Source organism: Dama dama, chromosome 4, assembly GCF_033118175.1.
Source record: "Dama dama isolate Ldn47 chromosome 4, ASM3311817v1, whole genome shotgun sequence".
Classification (NCBI taxonomy): domain Eukaryota; kingdom Metazoa; phylum Chordata; class Mammalia; order Artiodactyla; family Cervidae; genus Dama; species Dama dama.
The window spans coordinates 56,440,555-56,464,830 of record NC_083684.1 but is presented as its reverse complement, the minus strand read 5'-3'; the positions used below and the strand labels follow the sequence as shown (position 1 = coordinate 56,464,830).

Sequence of the window (24,276 nt, the reverse complement as noted above, 5' to 3'; positions counted from 1 at the left end):
GAGATTTTGTTGAGGCTGGAGGCGGAGCGGGGAGCTGGATGCACCATCTCAGAAATTCCTCCATCCCTTCCCTTCACCAGCTGCTAAACTCACCCGTGCGTTCAGTCCTTCCTGCCCTCATTAAGTACCTCACTCACTGATTTCCTCATATGGCGACTCACTCGCACTCGCTCATTCACACACTCATCCACGCAGTACTTAGATTTCCTGAGGCTTCCAGTGTGCTAAGCCACCTGCTGGGCAATGGTGATGACCAAGATGAGTCAGGCCTGGGCCCTGCCCTTAAGGAGCCCAGGTCAGATGGGAGGACAGACCCATATATTGACGTGCAGGGGTGTGCAGAGTCAGGGGAGTCCAAGAGAGTCCTTTCTGAGTTTAGTGGGAAACTCACTCAGGAAAGGATTTCCAGAGGAGGGAACCTCCCTCTCCTGACTCCTCCCGCCTCTTGGATTGTCTCATGAAGGCTTCTTTTTTAATTGATGAATAGTTGATTTACAATGTTGTGTTAATTTCTGCTCTACAGCAAACTGATTCAGTTACATATATATATATTATTTTCCACTTTGGTTTATCATAGCATACTGAATATAGCTCTCTGTTATACCGCAGCAGTCCCCAACATTTTTGGCACCAGAGATTGGTTTCATGGGAGACACTTTTCCCACGGAATGGGGGACAGGGGATGATTTCAGGATGAGTCAAGCCCATTATATTTATTGTGCACTTTATTTCACTTACTGTTACATCAGCTTCACCTCAGATCATCAGGCATTAGCTCCCAGAGGTTGGGGACCCCTGCTGTATAGGAGGACCTTGTTGTTTATCCATTCCATATATAATAGCTTACTTATTATATATTATAATAATATAATCTGCTGACCCCAACCACCCACTCCATTCCTCCCCCAAACTCCTCTCGATCGGCAACCCCAAGTCTGTTCTATATGTCTGTGAGTCTGTCTCTGTTGATGAAGACCTTTTGATCTGTATGCAAAACCACCCTCACTACCTCACCTACCTCACACACCCCTGAGCCTCCTCCCAGTAGAAAGTCTCACTGTCCACCTGCTCCCCTGTCCAGGATGATGTCCTCTTCATCCCCTTGCTCACCTGTAACCTCTGCTCCACCCTCAATAAGTCCTCTTTATCCAACCTCAGTAATGGCTCTGGGAGCTGCTCCACCCCGACTTCTGCTCCCCACCTTCATTGTTTCTGCCCCAGCTCAGGGCTTGTCATCCCTGTCCCCAGCCTCCTCTCTCGCCTCCAGGGCTCTAGTCTTGCCTTCAGTCCACCCCCGTTGCCCAGTAGACTCTTTCAGTGCCTGCGCTGATCCTGTCCCTCCCTTGCTCAAAGCCCTTCTGTGGCTCCCGCTGCCCTTCATTTATAGTCCAAATTGCATTCCAGCTCCTTCAGGATCTCTTGATGACCAGTCTAGGCCCCTCAGACCACTCCCTACTTTGCATCTGAACTTCTGGTCAGGCAGAAGCCTTGACCACTGACTCTCTCATCCTTGCCTATTTCTTCTTTTTTGCTCTTTCTTGGATCTCCTCCTCTGTGAAGGACTCCCTGGCTACCACAGATAGAACCGGTGGGGACTGTGACAGCCTGTGTCTGGGTCTCTCCCCACATTCTCTGAGTGTGGAAATTTGAAGGCTAGCCCTGGAAGGAAATCTGCTCCAAACCCAGGGCCTACAGAGGGTGAGGGCTTGAGTGGCTGTCACAGCTGGGCAGAGCTTGGGTCCCAATTTTTGAGTGATCAGTTTGTTTCTTATTTCCTGTTAGCTTTGCTCCACTTCTCTAGGGACTTTGGGTTTTCTTTTCCTGGTTGGTGCTGGGGCTAGGTTTGTAAAGAGGAGTAGCTGAGATGCCTGCTTCTGGCACTGTACCTGGATTAGGTCTGAGGAGGGGGTGGGTCTGTGTTAGTAGGGGGGCTCCTGCCCTTCCACACTCAAGAATCCAAGCCTGCACACCCCTTCTTTCTCAGGACCCAGGTGTTGGGCTCCCAGCCTTCTGTCGGCTCACCAGTGCCGAGTTCTCCGGCTTCTGATGCTGCCCCCTGGTGGGCAACCCCCGTCCCCACTCTATTTGTCTGTTGTTTAATTGCTAGGTCCTGACTCCTTTGCGACGCTATGGGCTACAGCCCGCCAGACTCCTCTGTCTATGGGATTCTCCAGGCAAGAATACTGGAGTGGGTTGCCGTTTCCTTCTCCAGGGGATCTTCCCAAACCAGGGGTCGAACCCGAGTCCCTTGTGTCTCTTGCATTGGCAGGAGGATTCTTTACCACTGAGCCACCAGGGAAGCCTGTCTATTTGCCAGAGGCCAAACTAATTAAATACTTTTATTTACAAAAAACAAACAAAGCAAATCGATCTGCAAGGTCGGGCCAGGCCCGTCCCTGCAGCGGTCACAACAGCAATAGAAGGCAGTGATCCCGTGCAAGTCCGGCTATCTCTGAGACTGGTTTGTGTGCGCCCTCCTCCCCCAGGCCAGGGTCTTAGCTTTGGCGAGGGGGCCCCCCGCCCGACTCCCCCCATGCCGTTCCCCCCACTTAAGGCACAGCCTGCCCCCTTCCACCCAGCCCGAGGGCCTGGATGGGCCGGGGAGCCCCGGGCCCGGGGTCCCCGCTGCTCTTCCCGAGGCGCGTTCACCACGGAGCCCTGCGCAGATGGGTACAAGCGGCCTTTAGTGTGGTCCCCCGCGACCCCCCTCTCCCCGCGGGGCCTGGCTCCGTGCCCGGCTCAGACCGGCGGGCCGGGCAGATTGAGGACGAGGCGGATGCGCTCCACGCACAGCGCGGCGGCCTGCCGCGTCTCCTGGCACAGCGCCGCCAGGCTCAGGAAGCCGTGCGGCAGGTCCTCCACCACGCGCAGCGTCACGGGCTGGCCCAGGCCGCGGAGCCGCCGCGCGAACATGACCGAGTCGTCCAGCATGGGGTCCAGCGCGCAGGCCTGCGGGGGCGGGGCAGGGAAATGCGCGGAGGCGGGGGTGGGGGGCAGGACAGAGGCAGGAGACGCGGGGATGGGGGCGGAGAATCGGGAATGAGTCTGACTGGCCTCTGCCTGGCTTCTCCCTGCCGCCAGAGACCCACTCTCTCTTTGCCCCTTCCCCGACTCTCCAAGCCCAGCGCCTGCCCCGCGATCTCAACAGGATTGCAAAAGCAAACTGGTAACTCTGACCCCCTCAATCCACTGTTGCCAGGCCTCCCCTCCTGCTGGCACCCCCTCCCTGCTGCGGCGCTTTCTCCCTTTCCCCCCACTGGGCTCCCCGGGAGCTCCTTTCCCCAGGCGCTCCAGGCCCCCACCCGTCCCCCTCCTCGCCTGCTCCACCTCCCTGGCCTGGCGCTCACCACGATGTGTACCGGTGGCAGGGTCTGCAGCATGCTGTCGGGTGCCAGCAGAGGTGACATGAAGGGATTCTTGACGATGGGGGCCGAGTAGAGGGGCATCCACATGGCACCCTGGCTGCAGCGCCGTGGGTGGAAGCCCTCGGGGAAGGCCGCGCCCACACCTCGAACTCGGTCCTTGTTGCTCAGCTCCTCTGGAGCCTCAGACACTTCAGATCTATCCTCAGACCCAAGTAAGAAGTTGACGGTTGAGGGTGTGGAGGTGCGGAGTGTCTCCGCTGACAGTGACAGCTCCGGGGTGTCTGGTGTCTCGCAGCTGTTCCTGAGGCTCAGGTCATGCAGCTTCAGCCCCTTGAGGGAGTCCGTTCCCAGTGGGCCCTCCGGCTGGGTCAGGGCTGCTTCAGACACACTGCGCCGCATTGGCTCTGCGAGAGGAGCAAGGTGAGGGGACCGGCTAGGCCTGCAGCTGAGCCTGGCTCTGTGGGTCGGGTGTGTGGGTGGCTGGCAGGGAAGTCCACCTCAGGAGCAGAGGCCGGTGGGGGAATTGAACCCTAGGGCTGTAGAGGCCCAGACTACAGGGTGCCCCAGGCTGCATTTCCAAGGGGGCAGTGGAAGGAGTCCCCTGTCTTGGAGGTGAGGCTGTGTCCTAATGGAGGAGTGTGTGGGTGACTGGGAACATGAAATGCCAGTCAGTTTACCTCTGGGAGCCCGTTTCCTCTTCTGAACAAAGGGGATAAAAATAGTCCTTACCTCATAGGAGGTGGTGGGAACTCAGTGGGATTGATAAGATTTGGGATTAGGTACTGCTACCCCTGGGGAGGCTTCCCAGGTGGTGCTAGTAAAGAATCCGCCTGTCAATGCAGGAGGCGTGGTGTTCATCCCAGGGTTGGGAATATCTCCTGGAGTAGGAAATGGCAGCCCACTCCAGTATTCTTGCATGGAAAATTCCATGGACAGAGGAGCCTGGAGGGCTGTGGTCCATGGGGCCACAGAGAGTCAGACATGTCTGAGCAATTGAGCACAGAACACATCCCTGGGAGGTCATAATATATCTATATCTATATATTTATTTTTTAAATTCTAAACTTATTTTTAATTGAAGGATAATTGCTTTACAGACTTGTGTTGGTTTCTACCAAACACCTTGTAATGTTTTATTACCGGGTGCCTTGTTTTAGCTGCCTCCTTAGCCCCCAGCATGGGGCTGTCAGCTTTTCCTGGTCACCTGAGACACAGTATGAACAAAGTGGAATGGTGAGCAGGCCCACATGGCTTGAAAGGAGGCTCTGTTCACAGGGTGTTAAAAAGAATCTTGAGGACATATCAAGACTTCTAGAGACACCCACAGCTTTAGCTATGTAGATCTGCTCCCCGAAATTCCTTCCTGTTTTTTACTTCATTCTGTCCCTTTGTTTTGTTTTTTGGCTGAGCTGTGAAGCATGTGGGATCTTAGTTCCCTGACCAAGGATCGAACTCAGGCCCCCTGCACTGGGAGCATGGAGTCTTAGCCACTGGACCACCAGGGAAGTCCCCATCCCTTCCCTTTGAATGACCAGACAAGCTAGTGCCCACTGATGCTAAAGGTGCACTTCAGGCCTGCCTGGTGGGCCCACTGTGGCTTCAGCTCCCCTGATTTGATCAGGACCATTCTGCTTACCACTACTGCCAGGACCTTACATTTTTCAGTTTTTCTTTTTTTTTCTTTCACTTGCCTTTATAAATCCATGAAGGCAAAATGCAGGATGATACAAAAATAACTGCTTAGGTGCCCTGTGGCCCAGAGGGTCAGTGGAACCAAGCTGTTGACTAGAGTCACAGACACAGCCAATCAGGGTGCTAGCATCTTCTAAGTGCACCTACTGTGTTTTAGGTACAAGGCACAAAACAGCACCTACTGTGCACCTATTGTGCTCGACGCAAATAGGTAGGCAGTCCTTACAGCAACAGAATGAGGTAGGTATTCTTACTGTTCCCGTTTCCCCCAGAGGGGCAAAGCTAGGCTCACAGATACTGCAACTTGCCTGGTATAGTACCCGGTACTGTGGGGAGCTCGACTGGCGTGTGTGCCTCTAGGGTCTGCTCTTGTCACCTTTCTCCTACAAGGAAAGCCCCAGTGCCAAATGGTCCATGTGTCTAAAATTCAAATCCTTTTTAATTGCTTTTGCATGTATGTGCTTAGTTGAGTCCTACTTTTGCCACCCCATGGACTGTGGCCCATCAGGCTCCTCTGTCCATGGCATTTCCCAGACAAGAATACTGGAATGGGTTGCCATTTCCTTCTCCAGGGGATTTTCCCCACCCAGGGATCGAAACTGAGTCTCTTGAGCCTCCTGCATATGCAGGCAGATTCTTTAGCAACTGTGCCACCTGTTTTCGGGTGTATTTATTTGTGTTGGTTGGAATATCCTAATATTAAAAATTGAATTTAAAATAAAGCATATTCAATTGGAATAATTTTCTGAATAACAGGAACTGTATCTCCTTTTTCTCTTGGCCCATGGCTTGTGGGATCCTAGTTCCCTGACCAGGGATTGAACCTATGTTCTCAGCTGTGAAAGCGCTGAGTCCTAACCACTGGACTGCCAAGGAAGTCCCTGGGAATGGTATCTACTTTTGAAAATGCAATTTCTATTACCCAGAAAATACTGTTGATTTATTAGAGATAGAAAGTAATTTGAGGTGGCTGTGCTTTAAAAATCCTTAAAATGTTAGGAAATGGGAAACAATGGATCCCTGGATGGAAGTGACTTTTGGCAGCCTGAGGGTCTTCCCACCTACCCAGGATGGGAATTTCCTCCACGTACTGATGTCTCTCCCACTTTCTGATCTCCCTGCGTGCCTCTGTTAAAAGTCAGGAAAGAATCTAGGAGGGCTGGACTTCCACCTGAGGGCCCAGGGAATTTCGGTGGACTGGATTCTTGGGACTGAAAATCAGGACACACAGCTGGCCTTCTGAGTCATTCCCTAGGGTGCCTTTCTGGGAGATGGTATTTGGAAAGCTAAATCTTCTAGTTCCTGGGATTCTGAGCTGACCTGTGTGATCATAAGTTCTGGAATTTCTAGAATGTGGACTAAGGCTTTATGGCAGGGAGCCAGGAAGGTGATCTACGCTTCCCTGAGTGCCCAGGGCCCAGCCCCTTGCCTTCCCCAGGACTTCTGGTGCCAGGCTGTCCCTCGTGGCCACGCTGGATGGGTGTGTGAGGGAAGGGTGCCACTCACCGGTCTTGGACACCGATTTCAGGTGGGACTTTTGCCCGCCCAGCTCCAAGAAGGCGTTGAGCCATGAGGAGGCGCCCAGGCGGAGGTCTCGGAAGAGCAGGGCTGTGTCCCGCTGCATGAGCCCCATCATGCCCAGCGCCTTCTGGTTTGAGTCAGGGTGGTCCTCAGTCTCCTCACCTGTGAGTGGATGTGTGTGTGGAGGGGGTGAGTAGGTCTCCTCTCTTTATGGGCCCAGTCTCAACACACACACCCTCAGGCATCTCTGCCCTCAGGGACCCAGACTGTCTGACTGCTTCAGCAGGAACAGGGAGTCTCAGATTCCTCCCCTTTGTACCCAACGAGACAGGGCTCTAGTCTCTGCCTCCAAAGGAGCCAGGGCCCCAGTTGTGTGCGGATGGAACTAACCGGCATAGGCGCTGACGCACTTGGAGAGCACGCTGAGAGGCAGCAGGGGGTCCATGAGGCTCAGCAGGCGGGAAGGAGAGGCGGTGGACTGCAGCATGGTGGCCGGGTAGGCCGCCATGATGCCATCTGGCACCCGCACCCCGTAGGCTGCTGCCCGAAGGGACACGGTGAGGCAGAGGTTCCCGCCGGCGCTGTCTCCGGCGAGGCATATCCGCTCACCTGTTGAGCCTGGTGTGGAGGGGGCTTGGTCAAGCCTGGCAGGGAGGAGCTGGAGCTCTGGGGTCTCGGAGGTTGGGTGTGGGGGTCTGGCCCACTGCCATTTTAGAGACTGGGGAACTAAGGCAGGGATCTGGACCCATTTGGGGGATACTGGGCAGAGGATCAGGCAGGCTGAGGACACGGAGAGGTCTGGAGATCAGGAAGCTGTGGGGAAGCTTGGGGGTCTGGGGGTCAGGAGCAAGGAGGAAGGGTGCTGAGAGAGGGGAGACCCAGCGCCCATGTCAGGAGGGAGGGGCAGCAAGGCCAGAAGATGGCAGCCCTGTGCCCCGAGGCATGACCTCATCCTGCTCTGTGCCTCCCGGGCAGTGTAGGGAGCAGGAGGGCGGAGGAGCTGGAAGAATGGGCTGGAGCCCGGCCGGCCGCCAGCAAGGGACAGCAGTGGGTAGAGAAACAGGAGGAGGGAAGGAAAGGTCAGAGGTCAGGGGGCAGTGGGGGATGGAGCATCAGGGCCAGAGTCGGGGGAAGCAGGAAGAGAAAATGGTTGAGTGGAGGGTGGGAGCCCGGGGGCAACAGAGGCAGAGCTGGAGGAGGGGGTGGGGGGCACAATGGGCAGGTGGCAGAGGCTGGGTGGTGGGAGGTGGACGGGGAGGCAGGGTGTCAAGACTGAGGCTCCAGCGCCTCGTGGCTCTTTGCCCCTGCTGTGCCGGGCACGGGCTGAGGCAGGCTGGGAAGGGGGCTCACCCAGGAGGGCACAGTGCTTGACGGCCCAGCAGTAGGCGTAGAAGCACTCTTCAAGCGCCCGGGGGAAGGGGGCCTCGGGGGCCAGGGAGTAGTCAATGGAGAGGATGGGGGCACCCAGCTCCTGGGCCCAGCTCTTGAGGTAAGGCTCGTGGGACTTGGAGGTCTGGGCCACGAAGCCGCCACCGTGGATGTGCACCACCAGGGCCCTGGAGCGGGGTGCCTGCTGGGGGCGCAGCCGCAGCTCCAGGCTCCTGGGGCCCTCGGAACTGATGAAGCCGCTGAGCTCCTTGCTGTCCTGGGGGGAGAGGAAGAAGGAGGTGGTGGGTCACGGGGCGGGGGTGGCCTGCCTGGGCCTCACTCCTCTGAGAGGACGTGCTCCGAGAGACGGGAGAGGGGGCAGGTGTGAGCTGTGAGGCGGGAGGTGGGGAAGGCGCTCCCGCTGTGCTCCTAGCTCTGTGCCTGTTCTGGCAGAGCCAGGGCCCTACCTGTCCTTCCCGCAGGTCATAGGAGATGAGCCTCACGAAGACGGGCCCGGGGCCTGTGTGGGCCAGCGGGGGTGAGATGGTGACCGTGAGCTCCGGGTCCGAGGTCAGAGGCATTTCAAAGGCGATGGGTGGCAGGCTGAGCAGGCGGCTTACCCTCACGGTGGTCGAGGCCATGTTTGCTAGAGACTGGGCCGGGGGTAACAGGAGGAGCTGCAGGGTTCCCCCTCACGCCTCCCCTCTGACCTCCCCGCCCGTCTCTTCCCTCCTGTGCCCTCCCTGGGCCTGGGACGTGTCTCTGGGTCCCATCACGCCCCCATCGCTGGACCCCAGGCTCACCGATAGCACCTGGATCTCGGTGATATTCCAGAAGGCTTTCCAGAAGTGCACGTCCAGGTTCTGAATGATCCGCTCAAACTCGGCCCCACGCAGCTCAGGGTCGATGGCAAAGCGGCCGCCAGTGAAGAGGGAGCTGGCGGTCACACCTGGAGGTCGGGAGGGGTGTCAGGGAGCCCCCCGGTGGCCTTGCTGGGGCCCTGGTGTGGTGGAGGGACAGGAAGGGTGGGGGCGGCTGTGGGCAGGGCCCTGCAGGGACTCACTGATGCCGGTCTCGTTGCGTTTGTAGTGCTCCCCGAAGGACACCAGTCCGATGGAGATGGTCTGCAGGAACGGCCGGATGGCGGGCGTGAACTGTGGGGAGAGGCCTCCGAGTCAGGAAGCAGGGGCGGGCAGGGGAGTCCGGGGGAGACAAGGCAGGTAGAGGCGGTCACTCAGCAAATGTCTAGTGAGCTCTGACTGTGCGCTAGGCACTGCGCTAGGCACCTCACGGAGCTTCTGTTGTTGAAAAGACAGACAATACTCAAATGAAGACATGCCGTACAATGTCAAGGAATGACCAGTGTCTGAAAGGACGGACGGTGGAGGGACAGAGTGTTGATGAAGAGTCCGACTCTGTTTATGGGCCTCCCCGAGGGACTCAAGGAGGGATGACTGGGCCCCGAGGAGAATAGGACACAGGCAGAGGCCTTGAGGGGCGTCCTCGCTTGGCGTGGATGGTGAGTGTGGTGGGAACAGAGAGGCCAGGAGAGGGGGCGGGGGTGGGGTGAGATCCAAGGGGCAGCGGGGGGCTCATGTGGGGCCTGAGGACTTGGGTTTGTTCTAGACGTGATGGAGCCACAGAGGGTTGTGAGCTGGGAGAGGGATGGTGCGGGGGACCCTGAAACTCAGTGAGGACCGAGATGGGGGGATACAGGCCGTGGGGCAGCGGGGAGAGATAAACAGGAGAGCTCAGGGATCCTGAGGCAGAGAGAGTCAAACAGGGAGGCAGAGACCCAGCATCTGAGAGAGGAGCCAGGCGACTGAGAAAAGACAATAGAGACACCAGATTGGTGGGGAAAAATCCAAGCCACAGGAGGCTGGGCAAGGGGCCAGCAGGGTTCTTCTGTTCATTCAGCAAGTCCTGGCCCGGGTCCTCCGGCGTGCCAGGCACTGGGCTGGAGCGGAGGCTGAGTGAGACCTGGAAATCAGGGACATCTGCCGCCAGGGGCTGACATTTTTCACGGGGAGGCTGTCCTGCAATGTGGCCTAGCTGGGCCAGCAGAGAGTAGCTGTCAGGCATGGCCCTGCCCCTGGCTGGGGCCCAGTGGGCCAGAGAGCACAGCGGTGCCTGACCTTCGGGACTGGAATGCAGCTTGGGTGTCCCCAGGTTCTTACTCCCGAGCTTTGCGGGCATGGCCGGGACCCAGGGAGGAGCCGGCTGGCCCAGCTGGGCTGATCAATATTTGTGGGTTCAGTTTAGATGAGGAGAAGTTCCCAGGAACACCTGGGCTGGGCTGGTGAGGACAGGCTGCCCCACGTGGAAGCAGAGATGGGATGGAGGCCGGGACAGTTTCCACGCCCCACTACCTGGGGGAAGCCCAGAGAGGGGCTCACACGGCTCCAGATACTCCTGCTGGGGTTCCCAGGTGTGGGTGGGGATGGGTGGGCCCAGCACGGACCCCGGACGGGGGCAGACTGTGCCTCAGCTCTGAGCTTGGTGCCCTACAGACTTCCTAATTCTCTGAGTCCCCAGACTACTCTTCCTGGGAGTCTGAAGGCCTCGGGGCTGCCTCCCCTTCCAGTGCTGAAATGAGCTGTGTTCCTGTGATGGTAATTTCAGGGTGGGGGCAGAGGATAGGAGAAGGCCTGCAGCTGGGGTTCAGAGAGAACCTCCCTGGTTCAGGGAGGAGAGGGGCCATGACCAGGTCTTCCTTGTGGTCATCAACGTGGATGTGCTTGCTGGTTCTCTCTGCAGCCTGAAAATCCAGATTCTACTGTGCCTTAGGGGAGTCGATATGTCCCGGTTGATCTGGTTCCAGCTGAGCAGCTGGGGGCCCCTCCCCTGAACCCCTGTAAATTGGGGCCGGCACCTGTCCTCCCTGCCTGCCAAGCCTCTGGTGGGGGTGACTAAGTGGGGCTGTTACAAACAGGCCTTGATGCTCTTACAAACAACACTGGCTACCATCCTAGGGGCCCTCAAATGAATTCAGGGGCCAGACAGCTCACGTAAGAAAGTAAATGAAGCTCCTGAGTGCAGGGTGATGGGGAGCAGTGGGGATCCTGATGTAGGGGGCTATGCCCAGTTGAATATTCCTTCCTCCACAGGGGAGTTGGCCAAGGGGCCACAAGTATGAGACCCTCGCTCTGTGCAGTATGAGCCCCGCCCAGCTTCCCCTTCCTGCATCTGCTGTTTGCTCAGTCAAGCACCACACCACACCACTGTGCTTCCTCTGTATGCTACTAGGGCTTCCCTGGTGGCCTAGTGGTAAAGAATGTGCCTGCCAATGCAGGCGGTGTGGGTTCGATCCCTGAGTCTGGAAGGTCCCTTGGAGAAGGGAGTAGCAACCCACTCCAGTATTCTTGCCTGGGGAAATCCCACGGACAGAGAAGCCTGGCGGGCTACAGCCCATGGGGTCACAAAAGAGTCGGACACGACTGACTGACTGCGCACGCATATGCGACTGAGCCTGGTTGGGCCCACCATGTGCCTTTGCCATGGGCCCCAGGGGGCAGGCGGGGGGTGGGGGGCTCACCTGGAAACCCAGGCAGCGGCCATAGAAGCAGCCTTTGTGCAGCGTGACGTACTCTCGTAGGAAGTCGGCAATGACCCTCTCGTCGCCCTCAAAGAAGAGCCTCCCGGGCTGGTTGGTGGTCAGCAGGCGCTGGGCATAGTAAGCCAGAGCGCGGAGCTGGGTGACGGCGGCCAGGTAGGCCTCGAGTTCGGCCAGGTTGTGGCCGGTGCGAAAGAAGATACTGCGGCGATTGGAGGCCACGTAGCGCGATTTGTGCAGCAGGTGCGCCAGGCAGCAGCGGGCCGTGTGCACCAGGCTTCGGTACCCGTTGGCTGGCGTCTCTGTGTCCAGGTCAAAGAGGTGCGCCACGCTCAGCAGGCGGCCCAGGATCGGCTCCAGCCCCAGGGCCTGCTCCCGAATGCCCGCAAAGACGCCCGTCAGCCGCCGGGCGGTCTCCCCGGGGCCCTGGCTGGAGAAGAAGGCCATGTTGTCCTCAGCCAGGGTCACCAGCGACTGTGTCATGGTGCGCAGGTCCATCCTCTGCAAGAGCCGTGAGGCTGCGGGCAGGTTGGGAGTCACATTAAGGTAGGGCTGGGTCACCCCTGGCTCCACTGGGCCCCAGGGTCCCAGAGTCCAGGCTATATCCCCTCCTCCCCCTGACTCATGTCAGACCACAGTCTGCTCCTTCAGACTGGAGGATGGAGTCCAGGGCTCCAGTTCCTTGCTTCCTTGGGACCCATGAGTCCAGTACCCAGACCCTTTCTTCCTCCTCAGGAGCTGAGTTTGATCCCTCAGCCCCTACCTTCCCGAGACCCAGGAGTCCAGGCCCCCGCGCCCTCTTCTTCAGGCTGCAGGTCCCTGTTCCCTCTTCCTTGGAATGCTGACTGACTCCTTAGCTCCAGCATCTGTCCTACAGCCCAAGAGTCTACGTAACTCTTTCTCCTTTCTTGGGGCCCACGTTCAGGCATCTGTCTCCATTTTCTCTCCCGGAGCCTGGGACTCCTTCCAGGTTCTGAGCAGCCTGGCCCTCTAGCTGGTCCCCTCTCTCAAGACCAGGAGTTTCAGCCCCCATCTTACCTCCTTCTCAGGCCCCAAGTTTCACCTACGGGCCCTTGCCCTCTGCAGTATTTGGGAGACTTCTGCCCTCAATCCACCGATTCCCATCCACCTGGTGGTATCCCAAGATCCTGGTCCCAAGCCTAATTCTTTTCCTGAACCCAGGAGTTCATAATTCTAGCCTTCCCTGCAACCAAGGGTTCACTCCTGCCCCCTCCTGGTCCCTCCAGTCTGGCTGTGGAATCCCCTCTAACCCCCTCTCTCTTCCCAACCTTGGTCCCACTCCTCCCCCAGCTGGGTCCCTGGCCTTCAGGCCTGTCCACTTAGCTTAGCTTTGCATGGGTCGGCCTTGCTCCCTGCCTGCGGTGGTATTCATCCCTGTTGTTAACCTTGAACTCACTGCGCCGTACCCAGTGCTAAGAGCTTTCTCAATTTGCTCCTTTAGGTTCTCACTAACCCTCTGAGGTCCAGACTGCCTCGGTGCCTGTTGCAGCTGTTATTCGGAGCATTCCCATTTTACAGGAGAGGAAACGCAGGCTCAGAGGTGTTAAGTAAGGCATTGACAGTTGCATTGAAAAGCAGAGCAGAAATCAGATCCAGGTCTCTGGGTCCAGAGCTGTTAGTTTTGCTGGTCTCCGTCCCAGGGCCCTGGAGACTGGGCCTCTAGCCCTGGCCCCGCAAAAATTTGCCCTGGACTTGGCCTCACTCCCCACACTTCAGGGTCCCTGGTTAATCTTCCCTTCCAGACCACTGTCCTGTCAGCCAGGTCCTGGACAAGCTGTTCTTGTCCCCCCTTGGTGGGGACACTGCCCTCTGTTTTAGAGACGTTTACCTCCTGAAGCCCACCCAGCAACTTGCCTGCCTCCCAAGTGGATGGTTCCCTGATCCTCCAGAAAAAGGTGTCTCTTTTCCCCTTCCGGGCCTGGGGGTTTGGCAGCGGCCATTCCTGTCTGTCAGTTGGTCGTGAACTCACCCCTTCCAAGCCTCTTCAGAGCTCCCCAGGGCTGCTGACTGTGGCTACTGCCAGTTGCAGCCTGGGGTGACAATCCCAGGGAGGGGCCCAGCCTGCCCAGGGTGTGGTCACCGGCTCCACCTCCTACCCTGATAGGACGGTGAGAATCCAGCGCAGGAAACGGAGCCTGGGGCTCAACTCACTGCTCCCAGTCCCCGTGCCAGCCTCCTGTGCCTTTGAACCCTGGAGTTTGGGCCCCCAAGACCCTCCTCCTTCAGTTCCAGGAGTCTGGACTCCTAGTTCCCTCAGCAATTAGAAATGGAGGCATCCAGGTCTCCTCTCCCCTCCTCCCTTAGGCCCAGGAGGCTCACCCTAGTCCTGAACAAAGTGTTCCCTCTCACTCAGCCTGGCTGCCCTCCTCCTTCACTGGAGGGATTCAGGGAGGAAAACACAGGGGGTTGATGGCAGCTCCTGCCTGCCCAGGCTGGCCATGGCACAGCTGGCCTCGGCTTGTGGGGAGAGAGAGGAGAACCAGCCTTGTTTGTCCCTGCCAGGAGGATAAAAGCTGATCAAGGGCAGGGCCAAGCCCAGCCAGGGCCCACGGCACAGGTCCTACTGTGTGGTGCTCCCATACTGGGCACCCTGCAACTGGCCTTCCAAGCCATCATCCTGCAGTGACTGTCACTTCCACCTCACAGACAGAGCAATGGAAGCTCAGGGACACCTCACCTGTGTTATTCCACGTGCCCCTGGCCTGGCCAGATCACCCTCGCCCTCAGCTTCCCCCCTCCTCCAGGAGGTGGTCCCTAAGGGTGCCTCCCCATCTAAGATGCACCCCTCCCACTGCTTTCTGTCATCATATTTTAAGTTCTTCTTCGTCCTAGGATTTTCCACCTTGGCAGTTTTCCATTTATCTGTTTACATGTTTTTTGTTTGTCTCCCCCAGGGGCAGAACCAGGCTTCATGGAGCTTCGAAGCTTTTCCAAGTGGAGGTGGGGTTCTTTAGGAAAAAGGAGAGACAATCACAAGTGCTGAATTAGGTACAGGGCTTGGGAAGGGGCCTGTGCAAATGAGGGTGTTCTTTGCTTGGCTGCAGGTGAGTCCGCCTCTGGCCCTCTGCCTGGAATGGCATCCCCCTGGGGGCATGGGGTGGCACATAGCAGGTGCTCAGCAAAGATTTGAAGAAGGAAGGAAAGGGAAGAGTCAGAGTGGAGGCAGGCAGGACTGGGTGGGAGTCCAGAGGACCACCCCTCCTCAGGGGGAACAAACAGATGGACAGACAGAGGCCTCTGAAGACAGCTCGAAGCTTTGTGAATGGCCTAAGCCACTGGCCAGGTGGATTTCTTCGTCTTGAAAAGTGCACTTGGCCATCCTGCCCAGGGGGCTGGAAATGATCTTTGTACGGGACCCCATGGCAGCGTTTCTGCTTGTGGCTTGCTATGTGGTTCTCATTGGCCTCACTGAGATTGGGTCCTTCTCCACCTAACGTGCTGTCCAGTTTACTGCGTGTGCTCTTTGCTTTCTCTGTCTGACACTAGAGTATAGACTCCCTGTGGGCAAGGGCTTTGTTTAGTTCACTGCTGTAGCCCTGGCCCTTGCACAGAATTAGCGAGGTATTTATTGCATGGCATGTGCATGGCATGTTCCGTAAAACAGCTGTCCTTTACTTCCTGTCTCTGGGGCAGGGCTCCTGATTGAAGATGAGGGCACAGAAGCCCTGGACAGAAGAAGCAGCTTGCACACAGCAGTGAGGAAGAGCCTGATCCCAGGCGCTGCCCTTTGCCCTGTTCCAGGCGGCTCCCTGGGGACTGGTGTGGGCGAAGCAGGGAGCGAAGGATACTGAGCTGAGGTTGCCAGAGTCATGCCAAGAATCTGATGCAGAGGGCACTGGGGCAGGGGCAGGCAGGCCCCCCAGGGCCTTGGGTGAGGACTGGGCCAGAGGGAGGGGTAAGTGTCTTACTGCCTGGGCACCAGCCCTTTGCCCTAAAGAGTGATAGGACAAGTGGACCCAGCCTGGATTTTGGTCCCTGGGGACTGAGCAGGCGAGAGAAGGGCAGTGGGGAAGTAAGTGGGGGGAAGATGGAGGAAGGGCCAGGTCGGGGGCCTGGGAGGGGGAAGGCCTTTTGAAGGGGAGAGGCCTGGGGCCAAATGCAGGCCAGGGGGCTGTGATTACAGCCTGAGCCCCAAGTGTGTCTGCATGGCAGAGCAGACGCTGCTCTGTGACAGCCGTGTGCCGGATACTGCCCTCTTCCTGGGTTTTATGTAACGTAACTCAGGTAAATGCTTTCAGCCTCTCCATAGCCCACGAGGCAGGGACCATTAGGACCCCTTTTGGCAGATGAGAGAACTGAGAGACAGAGAGGTGACATACCGCCCAGGGTCACTGAGCCAGCAAAGATGGCACAGCTCCTCTGCTGCGATTCTCTGTGTGTCTGCGTTCTTCCTTCTCTCATGTCTCAGCTGTGCCTTCTGGGCAGGCGGGTATGAGTATGTCTTTGAGGTTCACCTGGATGTACATGGATGTGTAGGTTCCTGTCATGCTTAGCGTTGGTCTGTGTGTGCAGGGCTGAGTGCATTCAGTCCACAGTTTTTCTCAGTGTCTGTGTTTCTGTTTCTCAGGATGTCTGAAGGCATGTTTGTATGCATGTGTCACAGCCTATCTGATAGGGACAGAATAAAGGGACAAGGTAGGTGATTAAATAGTTAACGAGGAGATTGTAAGTAGAAAAATATGAGAGACCCCTGTAAGTTAATTACTCAAGAAAGCAGGTTTGCTTAACCATAAAACCAGGCAGGCTTGCTTAACGGCAAAACCATTGCAACAGAAGCACGAGACATGCCCCCAGATAGTAAAATGACGGTGGCATGAGACCCACAGCCTGTCCAGCGAGCTCAGTAAGTTAATGATTCCTAGGACACGCTGTCTGCACACGTAAAAAACAGTAATTAGTGGACCCAACTTGACCCGAAGGGACAAGAAAACTCCCCTGCCCAACCTGGAGGGGGAGCTGATGATAGAAGAATGACGTTGACTCAAGAATGACAAAGAAGTCTCCCCCTCCCCACTTTTTCTTTGCCTACAAAACTGTAGCCCAGTGAGTTCTCAGGGTGCAGCATTTCTCACCCTCCAGCTTGTAAACCTCACAAGCATTCTATTACAATACATCACTTCTTTTTTTTTTTTTTCAGTGGGTTTTGTCATACATTGATATGAATCAGCCATAGATTTACACAATACATCACTTCTTATCTACCACTTTGCCTCTGGCTGAGTTCTTTTCTACGCTGAGACCTAAAAGACTGTGGTACTGGAGCTCTTCAGTGTCTGAAATGACACTAGATGGTTTCATATCTGTATCGCTCAGCCCCTGAAGGCTCTGTGTCTCTGTTCTTCTTGGCCTGTGAGATTGTGCAGGCATGTTGTTTGTATGTATGTGTATGGACATGTATCTTGGGGGTGTGTGTGAGATTGTGCGGGCATGTTGTTTGTATGTGTATGGATGTGTATCTTGCAGGGGGGTGTGTGTGTATGGTACCCCTCTCATCCCATTTTTTCCAGTTGGAACCCAGGGCATCATCATGGGCATCTCCCAGTCTTGTCTAACCCATCAGGAAGTCCTGTTGCCCCTGTCTTGCCTAGAAATCCCTGGAACGTGGCCTTTCTCCTACCTCCACTGCCCACTTCTCTAGATGACTGTAACAACTCTTTCTGTATCTCTGTTTTTGCCCCCTCCATGCCTTTCCTACAGAGTGGCCAGAAGGTCTTTCTAAAACTTAAATCTGGTCACTCACTCCCAACCTTTGAACACCCCACCCTTGCTCTCAGAATAAAGCCCCAAATCCTGGACACGGCATCCCAAACCACGTACCACGTGGGCCCTCTGGGTGCCTGGCCCTTCCCTCGCTGAGCTCCCTTCGTGCTGTGAGCTGCCTCTTCCTTGGGCCTCAGGGTTCTGCCTGTGCTGTCCTCACCACCCTGTGTCCCTCCTGCCCAGCAGTCCATACTCGCTCATCTTTGAGTCCAATGTCACGTGCTTGGGGAGCCTCCCTCTTATATGTTCTCTCTTCATCAGTTTGGCAGATGGGGAAACTGAGATAATTGGATAATCAGATAATTATATCTGATTTGTAGGGTTATTTATTAATGTCTGTGTTCCCGGCTTAGATGGTGTCTTATCCTCCGCACTGAGGACCCAGGCCTGGCACAGGGAAGGGTTCATTGTCTTTGCTTAACAAAAATGTGCGCCTGGAGCCTTTTGGGTCCAGAATCAAGGTTGAGGCACAGAGCAGTTTTGAGTGTACACAGTCACTGTCCTTAGGAGCCTGGGGGTGGCCATCTCCTTGCCTTTACTGGCCAGGTGAGGAAGACCAGGTGCCCTCACTCCCTCAGAGCCTCAGTGTCGTCATCTGAAAAATGAGGTGATCATGACATTAGTGTCATCTGTTACTGGCAAGATCCAAAGGATGAGTAGGAGTGCTCTAGCCCACCTGGATGCCCTTGGGGTCTGATTCACTCAGGGGAGGCCTGCACCAGGGCAGGGCCTCAGGAAATGATAGGGAAATCCAGGGGCCTGGAGGAATGAGCCTTTGTGAGTAGGTGGGCCTGTGGGTTTGTGGGGAGGACTGGCTCAGCCCTGTGCGGGAGGCCCTATGCAAGAGGATTCTAACTCCTCACAACTCCCTAAGGGCAGCATGATAATTATCCCCATGTTACAGTTCATGCATGCCTTCACTTATTAAGTGAACATTTGAGTGCCCATGTGTCTGGCATACCAGGCTCTGCAACTGTGGGGTAAACAGGACTGACATAGCCTGCCCTCAGGGAACTCACAGTCTAGCTGGGGTGACTCCTGTCATTATGCCCATTTTATAGCTCAGAAAGTTGAGGCAGGGAGGGAGGGAGCCTCTGTCCAGTGTACCACCCCCTCACAGCTGAGGCACCAGGTCTCCAAGGCCCGTTTCCTGATCACTGTCTTGCCTCTGGGCACTCTGTCCTGTCTGTGAAGCTGTGTCCTGCAGTGACAAGGAATGCTCTCGGGCCCCAGTGTGAGCTCTGAGCCTTCCTGTGTGTGTCTAGAGCCAGCTCCACTTCTACCCTTGGCTACTAATGATGTCTATGGCAGGGAGGGTGATGAGTCTCGGGTCTCTGGACTAAGTCAGGGCTAAGTCAGCTTCTTTCCTGCAGAGGAAATTCCCATAGGTCTTCACTTGGGTTGACACTCCTAATCCAGCAAGGACTTCATATGGTGGCAGCATGTCTTGTCTGTCAGTGTTTCTCCAGCCTGCTGAGACTTGTAAATAATGTGACACCCTAGGGAACCCAGGTGGCAGCTCTCCTTTCTCCCAAGTGAAGGTCAGGCTGTCCCAAGCCAACCCAGGGCCTCTTAGTCCTCGGAGTAGGAGTCAAGAAGTTAGATACTAGGGCAGCCAGCCTGAGGATGGTGGACTGACAACAAATGAATGAGCAGATTGAATGAAAGATGGTGGGACAAGGCTGTTGGGAGCAGTACTGCACCCCCTCCTCCAAGTATGCCCCACTGTGGGGCACCACTTCCTCCTACCTTTCACTCCAAAACTTCCTCTTTGGGCAACAACTTCTAAATCTCTTCCCTATTAGTCTTAAGAGTGTCAGAGACCTGAAAACCAGGGCTTGAACCATTTCCCACGATGGAATCACAAGGCAAGAGCTGCCACAGCCACATAGCGAGAACGGAGTCAGAGTGGGAACGCTAGTTTGGGACACTAACATTCTGGACTTTTCCCCCTAACACGGTACTGGGGCGTCCGAGAGTCTCTGCTGGAGATGATACCTCCCTCTCACGTCACCCGCTTCTCACAATGGATTATCTCCACACCCCCGCCCTGCAGGGCGGCAATGAGCCAGTCCACGAGCGTCCCCCACTTCTCGTGGCAGTAGGTCAGTCCACTCGGTCACCAGTTTCCCGCAGGATGTCTAAGGTTCCTTCCGTGCTGCTGCCGGCCCCTGCCCACTCACCTTTGGCTCTGGCTTTTCGCCACCACCGGCGCCTTTGACTTTTGGACCCCTCTTGAACCTTCTTCGAGGCCGGAGCCTCAGAGGCCACCCAGGGCCTCGTTTCCCAGGCCGATTCCATCAATTTTCCGCGGTCCCGTTCCCGCGGCCAATTACACACCCGCCTGAGCCAATTCCACTCGCCAGTCTCCGCCCCGAGGACCGATCCTCACACGCACCACCGCCGAGCCTCCACACCACCCAATCCCGGACTTGCTCCTCACTGGGTCCCGCCCCCTGAGCGAGGTGGGCCGCCCTCGACACTCGGGTCCCGCCCCTCTTCACTAAGGCCTACGGTCTGGCCCCGCCCCTTCGCGTGCTTTAAAGGGCCCGCGACCAACAAAAATGCAGCCCCGGAGGCGGCTAAAACCGTATTCCCGCAGAACTAGCGGGGAGTCCCTAATGGTCACTCCAGCAAGGAAACCCCGATGTAGTCATGTGTTGGCTGTCACCTTCGTCGTCCCACTCACCTGCCCACGTAGGGATCGTCTAGAACGCACTGTGCCTGCCCGCTTAGAAGTGAGCAGGATGCCACTTCGCCTCCGCCTGAGGGCGGGGAGCCAGCCAGGTCCTCAGGCAATTCAAAGCCAAGGCGGGGCTGCAGCGCAGGAGGCGTGACTCTGCCTGGGAGCCTTCCGAGGAGGAAGGCCCGCCTTTCCCTCCCCCCCCCCGCCCCGCCCTCTGTCTTCTAGTTCTCCTATTGCTCCGTTTCTTGGGGTTCTTCGTCTCCCTGTAATGTTCTTCCCTGCGAGAATGGAAGGCCGGGGGGCAGCCGGGGGGTGGGGGTAGGGGTGTGTGTGTGTGTGTGGGGGGTGGGGGTAGGGGTGTGTGTGTGTGGGGGGGGCGGCGGGGGGGTGGGGGTAGGGGTGTGTGTGTGTGTGTGTGTGTGTGTGTGTGTGTGTGTGTGTGTGTGTGTGTGTGTGTGTGTGTGTGTGTGTGTGTGTGTGTGTGTGTAGGGTGCTCGGCGCCTGCGCACTAGCTCCAAGCCGCGCACCCGCCCGCAGGGTGGAGAGGAGGCTGCGGGTACCGCGCTGTCCTGGGAAAAGGCGGGAAACAGAGGAACCTCGAGGCTCGTGCATGCGCACACACTCTGGCGCGGGGTGGGGGTGGGGAGGGAGTGGAGAGGCTTTGGTTGTGGCAGAGCTGTGATGAGGGCATCCCTTGTGACTGGATTCGGGAGGCCCAGAGAAACACCAGAAATACCATCCCGTCTCTCCTCCCCACCCTTCCGAAACACACAATGAGCCCTGGCACTGAGAGACACCATGACACTCTTCTCCTCAGTCCTGAGAGAGACGACTCAGCGCTTCCAGGGGATACAGGCCCCTGGGCTGAGACCCGTCATTCGCCAGCCTTCGGACTAACGGCTTCCTAACGCCTTCAGCTCCTGGATTGGGGCTGCATTGTTTTCTCCCCCTCTGGCTGTGTCGCCACATGTTCCCTGGAGAGAACTTGCGGCCGTTCTCTTGCAGAGCAGGGCTTCTGAGCCCAGAGAAGGAGTTCAGGGCTGAGCCTGCTCCCCGGGGGCACCCACCATCGTTAGCTTTGGAGGAGGAGGAGAAGGGGCAGGGTGCTGTCTCCAGCGGAGTCTCATGCCCACGACCCACCCACACCGCCGCCCGAGTCTCCCTCTGTGCCCGCAGCCAAGACCTGGCCTGGGATTTAGCGGAGCCCAAGCACCTCTCCTGAGCCTCCGGCTTCCTGAGATCACACCCTACGAGGCCGTGGGCCTGGTGGGACCGGGACTCCCCAGGTACGAGTGTCTTCCAGCCTACTGGACACCCCGGAGAGCTGAAGGGCCGTCCCTGCCGGATGTCCGGCCTTGCCTGCATGGCAACCCGCCCAGGGTAAGTGTCCCTGGTCAGCGAGGTGCTTGCCCCCAGTGGTGCTCAGAGTTCTGCACCCAGGGGATGAGCACCCGCCCTCGCCCACAGCCTTTCTTAGTTTCTGTTTGATTCCCACAGGTCTCTGCAGGGAGATGGCCTGGAACAGGGCAAGGAATCCGAGGCTGGCTGGGGATCCTGGTGCCGCCAGCCACCCCTCCTGCCCAGCCCCCTACAGGCTCCCTCTCTTCTCCAGGCCTCAGCTTCCTCCTCCATCAAAGGGGGCTCTGGCTCTGTGTCTGGACTGCTGGGGGATCACCTGAGCTCACCTGACGTTCTGGAAGTTCTTAGTTCTTCTTGACTGAATGAATGACCATCCCTGGGAGCCTCTCCCCCTCTCCCTTCCTTCAAGCTCACCTGTGTACTGGTATTGTCTGGGATTCTGGCCACTGATTTTCCTCCTTGGTGTTGACATCCCACCGAATCCTGACATCATTTCATAACCAGGTTGCTCTTTGAAGGCCATCTTCACTCCAGGGGCCGCCATCCTACCCAGAGTGGCTGGTGAATCAATGTCTAATGTGAATCCCACATCTGGTTTTGTGCCTGAATCTGTGACGCACTCAAGAGATGTCTTCGATTCTGAGGTCGATGGCTGTTTGGATGGTTCATTTGGTTTTGATAGAAATTGCCTCTCAGCCAAAGATTCCTCTCTGGATTTGACTCCCTGAGTTGCAAGGTCTGACTGTTGCCATCTCTCTTGGGACATCAGTTCAGTCTGGGCAGGTGGTTCATTTTGGGGTTCAGGTTGCTGCTGGGCTCTGGATCCCTCTCTCAGTTCTGGGTCCTGTTGAGTTCTAGATTCTTCTCCTGGCCCAGGTTTGTGCTGTGAGGCAGCTTCCTGTTTACTAAAGGGCACCCTTTGGATGGGAGGTGACGGCTGCGGGGCAGACTCCTGTGGGGCACGAAATTCCTGGTACAGAGCGGATTTTTGTTGTGCTGGACGTTCCTGCTGGGCTTCAGTTTCCTGTTGGGCAAGGGGTCTTTGCTGTGCAGTGAGGTTCTGTGTTATATCGGGTGCCTGCTGAACCTTAGATGCCGACTGAGCTGTGGGTGTCTTTTCTGGCTCAGACTCTGGCTGAGTGATAGGTATCTGGGGTGGCTCAGGTTCCCAGTCAGGCCTAGAAACTAACTTAGAGCCTGGCTCCACTGTTGTGAATTCCCTGAAGGGAACTGTTGATCTCCCAGGCTTCATCCTTCTGGGCTTTCCTTTGTCACAGATCTGGGCCTCCTTCACCGATTGCTCATGATGGCACCTGCTTTTGGGTTCCACTCCTTCATCCTGGCATCTCTGCTCTTCCTTTTTAAGGCAGTTGGCAAGTGGCCCCTCTACTCCTGAGCCCAGTAATGTGCTTCTGTGCCTCCTGCTTTTGAGAGGTGGGCCTGGGAACAGGAGTAGGCTGTGTGCCCAGCACACTGTCCTATCAGACAGCAGGGGCTTGCCCTGTTGTGTCATAAATAGGACCCCACCCAACTCACCAATCCATTAAAATGCTTCTTCTCATAAGACCAGCATCCCAATATAGTCTTCTCTTTAATCTGAATGACAGAAGCCAGCCTCTGGCTGAGTGTTTCTTTTCTCCCCTTCTGATATTTGAGGAAATGGTCAGGGGGGAAGCAGAATCCACACTTTTTTTTCTTTTTGGCCACAGTGGTTTGCAGGATCTTTGTTCCCTGGCCAGGGATTGAACCTGGACCCCAGCAGTGAAAGTGCCAAGTCCTAACCTCTGGATTTCCAGGCAATTCCTAGGATCTACACTGTTTTAATGTTTTCCTCTTTACTCGTTCTTCCAAATCCATTTTTATTTCCTTATGTTTTCATTCTGACAATTTTATCCCCATGTTACAAAAAAATATGCCCTCTCATTTTTTCACTTGAAGCCGTTTACAGTGGCATTTGAGATTTTCCACACCATCTCTCTAGCCTTCAACTCTGCTTTTGTACATACGTCTTCTGTAGTAGATTGGAAACTTATAGGGTCACTTGACCATTAATGATGATGATGATAATCATAAGTACTGGAGGCATTTTATGTGCTAGGAAACTGTGACAAGTTTTTTTTTTTTTTTTTTTTAATCTACATTATCTTTGCTGAGACAATGTCTTATTTACTTATTTCTTACTTATTACTTTAACTTCTTTCTTTGCTCTACCTAGCTTTTACCTCAGAAAGGCTCCTCAAATGAGTAAAGAAATAAAAGATTGGGTAGTGGAGAGAGATTGAGGATGATATTGGGGAGAGGTGTGTGTAGAATCTGGATTAAGTTTGGAATTTACAGAGTAAAATGGGTTCACTGGATTGAATGTGAATTTCCAGGCCTCTTTGAAAGAAATAATTCTGATCTATTGTGTGTGTTCTCAGTCATGTCTGACTCTTTGTGACCCCAAGGATTGTAACCCTCCAGACTCCTCTGTCCTTGGAATTTTCTAGGCAAGAATACTGGAGCAGTGTTGCCATTTCCTCCTCCAGGGGATCTTCCTGACTCAGGGATCAAACCCACATCTCTTGTGTCTCCTGCAGTGGTAGGCAGATTCTTTACCACTGTGTCAATTATATTTAAATATACTAATTGGCTACTTGTCTGGTTCTATTTAAGGTCAGGCGGTGCCAGCTAGGAAACTTGGCTTTCCTGGTTTCTTTCAGGTAAGTAAACTTAAGCCTGGGTCTGTAGAGGGCACAGGAAAAGACTGTTAGGAGAAGGCATTAGAGGGCACAGTAATTCTGGCAATAATGTTTTGTTTTTTGTTTTTTTTTTGAGAATACTAGAATGAGAATACTTAGGGACTAGGGACTGTGATGAGGAGCCTGAGGTGGAAGAAGAGCATCTTCTAGGTGTGCTCACGGCCTTGTAGACTGAGAATGTTTCATTGGGAGGGTGGGGCCTCAGAGCGC

General features: G+C 55.9%; 1 protein-coding gene across 2 annotated transcripts; it reads right to left on the bottom strand.

Annotated features, from left to right (window-relative positions):
- Window positions 1-2,560: 2,560 nt before the first annotated feature.
- On the bottom strand, window positions 2,561-20,077 carry LIPE (lipase E, hormone sensitive type). 2 transcript variants are annotated; one of them, XM_061139407.1, is made up of 10 exons: window positions 19,970-20,077; window positions 11,482-12,017; window positions 9,010-9,100; window positions 8,750-8,895; window positions 8,414-8,599; window positions 7,929-8,223; window positions 6,969-7,196; window positions 6,564-6,740; window positions 3,348-3,769; window positions 2,561-2,949 (listed from the first exon to the last, which is right to left on the bottom strand). In XM_061139407.1, the coding sequence occupies exons 2-10, from the start codon at window positions 11,995-11,997 to the stop codon at window positions 2,740-2,742; spliced, it is 2,271 nt and encodes a 756-aa protein (XP_060995390.1). In that variant the 5' UTR covers window positions 11,998-12,017; window positions 19,970-20,077; the 3' UTR covers window positions 2,561-2,739. The 2 variants fall into 2 exon arrangements, with proteins under 2 accessions (XP_060995390.1, XP_060995389.1); XM_061139406.1 differs by lacking the exon at window positions 19,970-20,077 and adding an exon at window positions 19,464-19,669.
- Between the last annotated feature and the right edge of the window lie 4,199 nt (window positions 20,078-24,276).

Coding starts and splice junctions, on each gene's coding strand:
- LIPE (XM_061139406.1), bottom strand. CDS start 19,581: ATGGAATCGGCCTGGGAAACGAGGCCCTGGGTGGCCTCTGAGGCTCCG. Junction 12,018..19,463: donor GCGAAAAGCCAGAGCCAAAG/GTGAGTGGGCAG, acceptor ACCTGCCCGCAG/CCTCACGGCTCTTGCAGAGG. Junction 9,101..11,481: donor GCCGCTGCCTGGGTTTCCAG/GTGAGCCCCCCA, acceptor CTCTCCCCACAG/TTCACGCCCGCCATCCGGCC.